This window comes from Euprymna scolopes, chromosome 25 (genome assembly GCF_053919585.1).
Source record: "Euprymna scolopes isolate OS-2025 chromosome 25, ASM5391958v1, whole genome shotgun sequence".
NCBI classification, from domain to species: domain Eukaryota; kingdom Metazoa; phylum Mollusca; class Cephalopoda; order Sepiida; family Sepiolidae; genus Euprymna; species Euprymna scolopes.
The window spans coordinates 62,972,485-62,983,021 of record NC_136506.1 but is presented as its reverse complement, the minus strand read 5'-3'; the positions used below and the strand labels follow the sequence as shown (position 1 = coordinate 62,983,021).

The 10,537-nt window shown below is 34.1% G+C and overlaps 1 protein-coding gene across 1 annotated transcript in view; it reads left to right on the top strand.

The window, feature by feature from the left end:
- Nucleotides 1-23: 23 nt before the first annotated feature.
- LOC145247397 (COP9 signalosome complex subunit 2-like) overlaps nt 24-10,537 on the top strand; it is a 62,541-nt gene continuing 52,027 nt past the window's right edge. The window contains exon 1 of the mRNA XM_080109099.1: nt 24-317. Within this exon, the coding sequence (XP_079965225.1) occupies nt 270-317 (48 nt within the window). The 5' untranslated portion in view covers nt 24-269. The remainder of the gene's footprint in view (nt 318-10,537) is intronic.

Genomic DNA, 10,537 nt, shown 5'->3' with positions numbered 1-10,537 from the left:
AAAAAAAAAAAAAAAAAAAAAAAGGAGAGAGAAGTTGAATGGACGTAAGATGACGTAGAAGACAGAAATTGTGACGAAACAACAATCGATAACGTGTACGCATAGTTGACTACGTCATCAATAAGTGTGTAGTAGAAAGAGAAATTCTCCGGGCAATTGACAAGTTTCGAAGGAAATTTACGCCAACACGTTTTTTTTTGTCCTGTTTTTTTTTCTTCAGTTGAAAAGAGAAAAATATATTTGAGAAAAATTATCGAGTTTTTATAATAATGTCCGACTCAGATTTCATGTGCGATGATGACGAGGAATATGATTTGGTATGGAACTTTTTTTCCTAATATTTTTTTTTATTGAATCGCATGGAAGACTTATGTTTGAGTTTGATTTTTTTTTAATTGAATTCTTTTAGTCTCAATCGAAATTAGCATTTTCTTTTATTTTTATTGCCTTCTTTATTAAAAGCAAATTACTTTCGTTTAGGTTCGTACATGGTTAATATTGGGTTTAGTATTTTTAGTTAGTTACTGTTTGATTTATTTACTAATTTTAACGTGTTGTAGTTTAGTTTGTTTTTTCGCATTAAATTCGAATTACTTCATATTATGTTTAAATAGGGTACAATAAAAATGCCTTTATTCTCTTGGAGCCTATTTCATAACCAAATCATAAATCTATGTGGTTCGTTTGTATGTACAAAGTTTTTGGTGGTGGATTATAAGCAAATTAGAATAAAATATTTTAATTATCATTCCAACCGGTCTGATAAAATCGGTGCGACGGTTCGTATGCAAACTACGGACCATATTATTTAAGATTTTCAAGTTACACTCAATTTTTACAGTATCTTTTTATTATATTATGGTGAAAGTACAAAATAGTTACAAAACGGATGTTTGTGCATTTTTGCGACCGCGTATTTTTAAATAGTTTTTTTTTCAGGTTCAATCTTTTTTTTTTTTTTTATCTTCGCAATACGTTTTTTAATTGTTAGGTGGATGCACAGAATAATTACAAAACACCCTCTCCTCCCCATGTTAAGAATGGCTGTCAAAATAAGGTTATTTCAGCACGGTAGCAAAAGTGCAGAAATACCACAAAATGTCCTACCCTTTCCATGTTAAGAATATGTTTCTAAATAATGACATTGTTTCAGCACGATCCATATTCTGCATAAGTACTATTAAATTAATAATTTTGCAAGACTATGGCTTCAACATTTATTCTTTGACCATCCTACCATAAAATTATCTGGAAAAAACGTCAAAAGTAATGCCACAATTTATTGTTTGAAATGTGAAGTTGAAAGATCGATTATTAAGGTTTATAGATCAGTGTTAAACAATGGAGTGATTTAAGTTTGGGATCATTAATTCTCTCGTAGACAAAAAAAAAGCACGTCGTAGCCATATTGTTAACTTAGGTTAAAGTACGTTTGCTAATCATGTTATTACATGATTAGCAAACGTACTTTACGTTCACCGTATTTAGTTTCGTGTTAGAACGCTTGAGTGTAGAAATTTAAAAATACTCTGCGAACTGATAAAACCGACATTCATATTATTATTATTATTATTTTGGCAATTGTCCAAATAGGGTCCCATTTTTTAAAAAGGGGAATAACACAAGCACTCTTGTTTCACAAATAGACGGTGTCGGACCAAAATACGTGCTCTCTCCGTTTTTACAGTCAACATTTGGCTTTCTCTCCCCTGTTTACAAAATCGGTGATTTTCAGATTAGCTGAAAAAGCAAAATGGATGAATACACAACAAAATAAATCTTATCAGAGGCTAGCTAAGTCGTCGTGTGTGTGTGTGTGTGTTTTTACTTATTTTAAAATGGATATTTATGCACTTATGTTACCGTGTTGAAATAATGTTTAGAAAGCCATTTTAAACATGGGAAGGGAGAAGGTGTTTTGTAATTATTCTGTACTTTTACCGAACAATTTAATAAAGATATCGTAAAACTTGAATTTAATTTTAAAATATTATTTAACCCCCCTCCCCCCCAAAAAAAACAGCCGAGTAACGTCATAAGCGCATCATAAGCACCCTTTTAAAGTGTTTTGTTATTTAAATCTAAAGGTCGAGTTAGAATGAAATAAAATAAAATGGTCAATCAAGTCCGAGACAGGCAATCAATCGCTTAAATATCGAAAATTAAATAAAATGCCGATAGAAACATCCAATAAATGGCAATAGTCATACGAAAATGTAATATTCTACTAGTATTTTAATTTTCGATTTTTGGGCGATTATAGTAGTTCGAAGTTGACCACGGTTTTGTTTTTCGTTCTAACTCGACAGGTTTTATACTACCTTTATTTTTTAATTAAAAACACTTTAAAATAAAACAAAAATACGGTACTTGTTATATCGCTGAAATAATAATTCAACGTTATTATTTAAAAACTCATTCTTAACATGGGGAGGGTGTTTTGTAACTATTCTGGAAGTTCACCTATCAATTCAATAAACAAAAAAATTGAATTTAACTTGAAAATTGAATTTAAAAAAAAAATAGCGTGGTAACATAGATGCACAAGCACTTATTCATATAAGTGGAAGAGACAGTTATCTTGCATTTAGTAACAATTATTTGTTGTGTATTTATTCATTTTATTTTTATTTTTTTTCTTTGTTAGCTAATCTAAAAAATCACCACAAAATCAATTTATGGTTACGATTAGGTATTGAATTTCCGACAGCTGATTCGCAGATGGCTATACGGTGACAAGGCAGAAAGTGTCCTAATTCACATAAGAAAATTAGGCGGGCCTGAAGGAGCTTGACCCCTACGTGTAAATGATTTCTTTTTGATTTTTTTTTTTTTTCGTGGGTTATCATTAAGCACAGACTTAACTTTTAGGTTACTAAAAAAATAAACTTTTTTAATTACTTCTATCGTCGAAAATTACTTTTCAATTATAACGTTTTATTAAATTGTTCCCTCACTTTTGGATACAGTACTTGTCAAAAGGTGTCACGTGACCGGTAGAAGTTCCTATAGTACTCTCAAAATGGCTACTTAGTCTCCAAAAATGGATATTTTTTCAAATTACTCTTCTACATATCTGGATAATTTTTTCTTTTCTTTTCTGTTTTTGTTTTGTTTTTTTAACAAAAACGAATACTGAAGCAATTAAACTAAAAGGTACCCCCCCCCACCGTTAAGAATGTCTTGCTAACGTTATTGATAAAAAACATAACATTTTAGATTCGCCACTTTCGGCTGGGTTCAGAAAGAAAACGGTGAATGGCGAAAATCAGTTTCCGATTCAACAATTTCTTCATGATAAGCAACAAATATGAATCGTTGAGAAAATGTCACAGCAGCTGACCTATTTTTTTTTTTTATTAAGATATCTTGTAAAAGACTACAGAAATTTATGACGGTTTGAAAACATTAAAATAGTATTTGGAACAGTTAACAAGTCCCCCACCCCCACCCTTCCCCATGTTAAGAATGACTTTCTAAATTTGCATGGCAAAATGATAGGTGCTTGTACAAGATAGCATATTCTTTTTTATTTTTTTATTCCATTTTCACCCCAAACAAGGCACAGTGGCACTTTGATGTAGGGAGCTACTATCAGGGACAGTAGTTGCAGCGATACTATGTAGGGAGTCGATCAGCAAGATGTCTGTTCACATTACACTTGAACTTCTGCATGTCAGTACAGTTAGTAAAACATGAACCCGGAAGGGAGTTCCAGAGTCTAGCAGTTCTTGGGAAGAAACTATTAGAGTAGAAGGCCTTAGATCTAGGGATCTCTACTGTGTAGAGGTGGGACTTGGCTGCTTGTCAAGTTTGTTGGGGTACATCGAAGAGGTTCAAGGGCTTGTAGTTCGTCAGAGCATCCACGATTAAAATACTTGTAAAACAGGCAGACGGATGCGACATTTCATCGATGTGGCAGTGATTGAAGCTTGGATGATAGTTCCGAACCTATCAGATTGGCGACTCTCTTCACCTTCTTCGCAGTGACCCTGGCAATGCTCTCAATGTATCTGTTCCTACTCATGTTCCCTGTGAACGTTAAGCCAAGGAGTTTAAGGTAATATATCTTTAGCCATAGCTATTAGTGGTTGAGAAGGTTTCTTGTAATTATTGAAGGAGACAAGCTTAGTCTTGGCAGCATTGAATGTGACCATCCATTTTTGTCCCTATTCCACTACAGATTGGAGATCTTCCTCTAGTGTTTCTGCCGTTTCCTTAGATATATGGTCATTCGTTTTCTTCTCATACCTGTTATAGTGTGTGGTGTCATCAGCAAATATATCCATCTCAGAAACAATTTTATCAGGGAGGTAATTTATGAATATTAGGATTAATAAAGGTCCAAGGATAGACCCCTGAGGTACTCCCGCATTTATATCATATTGTTTAGATGTACGACCGTCAATGATAACCTGGATTCTTCTCTTATTTAAGAAGGATGTTAGTATTCATCTAGTGATACCATATGATCTGATCTTCCGGAGAAGACTATCATGCCATACCCTGTCAAAAACCTTAGATATATCAAGGGCTCCCATTCTACCCTCCCGTGCTTTGTCCAATGTATGATGTATATATTCAGAGATTACAGTTAGGATATCTGCTGTGCAACGGGCTTGCCTAAATCCATATTGTTGGTCAGTCAGAAATTTAGTAGGTCTAATGTGGACTAGTGCCTGGTTAATTATGGACTCAAATATTTTGGCGAAAAGCGGGATGAGGCTAATGGGGCTATAATTTAATGGGTCAGTTCTTTCGCCAGAATTCTTGGTACGACAGAAGCAGTTTTTCAGCAGTCAGGAAAGCAAGATTCGTTAAGGTATTTGTTGTAAAGTTTGGAGAAGACTGGAGCAATATCAGTAGAGCATTTTTTTAATAGTATAATCAGGATGAGATCAGGTCCACATGCTTTTGAGGTGTCTAGGTATTTTATGATATCATAAACCTGAGAAGGGGTAATTTTCTGATCATCCAGTGTTGCATCAGTCTGCAAAGGAAAGTCAGGAAGGGTGTTGTTTGCTGGGTCCAATGTGGATCTTTCTTGGATGCGTACAAACAACCTCTTGATTGTTGGATAGTGGGGGAATTATTGATTTTCCCATTATTTACTACACTGCTGTATATATTATTCCTTAATTGGAATTCATTTTTTTTTTTTTTTTTTTTTTATAGATGAGCATTATATATTAATTTATTTTTATTTCGGACTATTAGTCTCATCTAATAAAGATGAGACTAATAGTCCGAAATAAAAATAAATTACTGCTGTAAACTTTCCAAAAATCACAGGTTCCTAATTTCTGTGCTTCGATGCGTTTTCTAGTGGTTTTTGTATAGCTGTTGCTATTTCTTTCTTACAATTACTTCTAGCTTCTAGATACTTTTGTCTGTTTGTACTTATGTTGGTTAAATTTGTGGTATGCATGCTGCCTTTGTGCAATGGCAGAAGTGAACCATTGGGGAGAGTGGGGTTTACTAGAGGATTTCCTCGTGGGAACATGTGCTGCTTCAATTGCTGTTTTGAACCATTCAGTGCTCTCATTTGTGCACTGTTCAGTGGGAAGATCTTTCCCTATGGGGCATCTCTTGATGGCTTCCCAGTCATTGAACAAATGTATTTGAAATATTAGGTTGGTGCAAAAATAATGTCATTTTTTGACATTTAACGTCAGAAGATCATAACTCCTTTCGTAATAAACTTCATTAATCAAAAAAAAGAACCATTAGAATCGACACATTTTTGCCAACAAGAAACCAGTTTATTCATCCCATTAGCATTGAAATCCGGAGTTCTGGAGGCGACAAAGTCATAGAAGGCCAATTCGACATCTTGGCTTTCTAAGCATTTTTCGCGCAGGAAGTTGTTGAGATGCTTGAAAAAGTGATAATCGATGGATGAGAGGTCTAGTGAATATGGCAGATGAAGCAGTCTCGTAGCCCATTTCATTCAGCTTCTGCAGGATCAGTTGAACAACATGTGGGCGAACGTTGTCATGGAGGAGAATTGGTGCTTTCATATTGATCAATCTCAGGTATATACGTTGGAGCTTCTGGTGCACTTTGTCAATTTGTTGGCAGTACTTCTTTGCCGGATTCAAGAAGCTGTGATGGATGAGATTAGCCACAGACCTCCAAACAGTCACCATAACCTTTTTTCTTCAATTTCGGCTTCGAGAAGTGTTGTGGAGCTTCTCCAGCATCCAACCACTGTGCCGAACATCACCGGTTGTCATAGAGGATCCACTTTTCATCACACGTCAAAATCTGCTCGAGAAATGGGTAATTTTTGTTGCGTAGAAGGAGTGTAGAAAACACCTCAAAACGACGATTTTTTTGATTATCGTTCAATTCGTATGGCACCTCAACTTTTTTGACTTCCCTGTTTGCTTTAAATGGTGAATCACTGTTGAGTGGTCGACCTCGAGTTCAGCAGCAACTTCCCGTGTTATTTTGTGAGGATCGGCTTCAATTAAGGCTTTCAAATGTTCGTTATCAACTGCAGTGGTCTTCATTTTCAAGGCTCTCATCACCATTACGAAATTTCTTGAACCACATGTTCATTAGTGGTTCCTGGGCCGAACGCATCATCGATCTCACAAGCTGACTCAGCAGCTTTTCCGCCTTGTTCAAACTGGAACAAGAAAATTGTGCGGATTTGAACTTTGTCCATGTTGTTGAAAAAGCCTGCAAAAAAATGAATTTACAGATTGACAACGGTAACAAATAACGATTCAGTAAAGCAAAAAACATGCTTCAAAATGATATATATCTCAATAAATTCAGAAATCATATAAAAGTAACGTAATAAAACGGTTATGTCAAAATTAATATAAATTAAAAAAATTACGAAAAATGATTCACTAAAAAATAATTACAAGTAAAAATGGAAATTGAATTTTATCGTGTTTTAATGTGGAAGAGTTGTGCGATCACTTCTCTATGACACTGTGTTGAGACATTATGTTGAACAGAGTGTAGTACGATCCTGAGTGTAATTGCCACTAATAAAGATTGTGGCGTAGAACAGTGTAGTTCAGATCCTGAGTGTAATTGCCAGTAACAAAATCGCGGCGAACTGATTGAATCCAAAATTCTACCATTTTTATAGTAACTTTAGAAGCTTTTCATTGGTTACTCACCATGACTTGTGGTTATAAAAACGATTGTCGAAATCATTGGTATCATACCCCCCCCCCCAATCAGGAGTCAAAAACATTTCACACACTGATTTATCTCCCTTCTTTCCTTGAAATCTACCATTAAAAAAATAGACAATATCAGACTGCTAATGTCTATATTTTGTGTAAAATTGATTTAACACCTATTAAATTATTTTTATAAATTTTTCAAATTTATACTAATTCTGAATTGACACATACATAATAGTTTTTACCTGAAATCCATTTAATTATATAATGCACAAGCACCAATGTATATTTTTATTATCTAAATATATATTCAAAAATAACATTTGATTATTTATAAATAGAACTTACTAAATTTCTAGTTATAAAATTCATATTTTGGGACAAAAAACATTTACTTTATTAAATATCTATGTAAAGAAAACATTTACTAAAAAATATATTTTCACTATTATGTATTTTGTATTAAACATTTTCGTCATTAAGTAAAAAAAACAAAAAACAAAAAAAAAACGCGTTTCTTTGAGTATTTGTAAAAAAGTTAAATTTATAAGAAAAATGTATTTTTAATAAAAAATAAAATTCTAAATTTCCGATTACAAAAATCAGTTTGATTTTATGTGTTGACCTAAAGTACACAAGGAACTAATTTTCACATTCACAGTTTTCTTCTGAACTATTTCTTAGTCGGAAGTTGTGAGTCTTGGCCAGTGTGACCTTTAATCACATTATTTAAAGTTATTCTTAATATTGGGAGGAGGAATAAGCATTTTTTTTTTTTTTTAACTCTTCTGTACTTTAATCTAACAGCTTAATAAACAAAATATGCCATAAAAATTCAATTCTTTTTTTACAATTGGCAGTTTATAAGAAATTAAAAATATTTCAAGAGTTTTGCCATGATTTCACATTATCTGTGATGAAGATAATCAGAAGGGGCCCTTATCATTGTATAGTCATCTATGAAGCAGCAACTGGAAGTGAAATTCAGTAACCAATCATAACCATAACTGTTCTTTTTTCCATTTTCTAGAATAGAGGCTCTTTTAGGAAATACTGTTTTCACAGCAATAAAAACCTGGGAACATATTTTGACGCAATACCATCATCTGCTAAACAAGAGATCTTGTATTATCACCCTTATAAAAATGACTCTATTCTGGACTGTTCCAATATTTTAGGCATCTATTATTATAATGGATGCAGGATGCAGAGGAAATTAGTTCAAAATATACTCATGTTTACAATTTTTTTTTGTTTAAATAGTTCATTTCAGTTTTCCCTTTTATTTGATTTTCAGCAGATATCTGATTAATAATTAAAGATAATGCATATGCATCAAAGTTACATATATGTGAGGAACAATGTTTTTGTAAACGTTATTTGTGATTAACATTGTTTGTGCTATTGATATTTCTCAAAGTCCCAATTAATTGCTTGGTCAGCATTTGAACCACAAAAATATGATTGTAAGAGCAAAGGTGTTAGTAGATGTCGATTCTGTGGCTTTATTTGGGGGGGAAAAAATGGGTTTATTATAGAAACACATTTACGTTTTTAAATCAATTTTATTCATACATAGTTTTATTAATAAACAGCCAGGGACTAGAAAACATTTATGTAGCCAAAAATATAAAAGTATGCAAAGTTGGCAAGTTTGCGAATATACATATTATTTGTTGCGTTATCTGGAGTGTACTTGTGTGAATATTAAATCTTTATTTTGGATGAGACAGGAACATAACCGTCTCTTCAATGGAAATGCCTCTAACACGAAGTACTCTGATTGGACAGTGTATTAATCACTCGGTGTGGAAGAATAAGTTTGCTCAAAAGAAAATAGTTTGAACATTTCATTGCTACATGATTAAATAGGGAACATCATGATCTTCTGTTTCAGAATATCTGAGATGAAAATTGATAATTTGGATCATTGAAACTATTATTTTCATTTTGGCTGATGGAACAAAAGCAAGCTATCCTTGTTGATTAAATAAAGAGTTCTGCTTGAAATTCTTTACAGATTCCCAAATTTGATAAGATGCATCTGAAGACAATCGACGATTACATCAGTTGAAACATTATGAGAATAACATCTAACATAAGACCAATAATACAAATCATTATCTTTTTTCTAACTTTTAAATGAGAATCCCACTCAATCCATTTATTAACCTTCTTGTCATTTGCTAAAACCATCATGCAATCTCAGTAGCCTCCATTAATATTATGTTGTTAACAACAGAAATTATATATATCTGCTGTCAACCATACACTCTCATCAAATGCTACTCTCTTCTGCAAACCAATGGAGAATTTCAACCAGAGACAGAATGACAGGTCCTTAAATCTTCTACCATCGACTTGGCATACAAACAACATAGTGTTACGGACTGCCATCAGTGGGACTGGATATCAAGAGACTCGCCAACTCACAGAACAAGCGCGTGAAGCATGGGTGGCAGGTATGCTGAACTCTCGTGATCCATGATGCTGTGCTACTTTGGTCAATCCATGCTGATAGAAATGCATAGTGGCAAAAATTTGCTAAAGAAACCGAGCGTGCAGCAACTTGTAGAGATTCCTGTAAACTTTATTGAATGGTGAAGCAGGCAAACCAAGGCGCATTGGATGTCAGTAAAACACTGTTTCATATGATGTTTCCAGCTCGTAGACCAGAGGTTAAAACTCTTTTGCCAGGTCCACTTTCCCTCCTCTCTGCTTGGCTGGTGCAAATGTGTTGGTGAGCAGCTGAAGACCTGGGCAGCAACAATTAAGGATAACCTGGCATGATTATCAGGCTCATAAGTAGTTGGTCTCTTGGGAGTGATAGCCATATAGTGCGCCCTGGCCCAAGATCGATGAAACTGGACTGCGATGGTTCAAGATGCAGTTCATGCTCAGGAGGAAGATGGCTCAATCTAACCAGAATGATAGCCACTACAAGTAAGTAACCCCTATTTGCAGTTTCAATCTGCAATCCATTTTGCAAGGCGGTGTCACAGTCCTCTCACATACATCACCTGATATTCTATAATAGTCACCCACCTAATAATAACACGACTCTGTGTTGCTTAACTTGTGTGTCACTTGCTGAATCATATTTATTTATCTACATAATAATACATCTTTATCATATTGTTAGGCCAGAGGCTACCTTCTAGTATGAGATGTAATCTCGTTTTATCCATGCAGTGAGAAATTTAAAGTGAGACTCAGCATCTTTTTTGCTCGGCTTGTTAAAACCTCAAGGGTTTTGTTAGGTTATCTCCCTTATTGAATGAAATTTGGGTCATCTGATCTGATCACTTTAAACGTTGGGTCACGCAAAAACTCAAAAACAAACCAGGGATTTTTAAATCTTCAGAAACGGACAGGAACAATAGCAA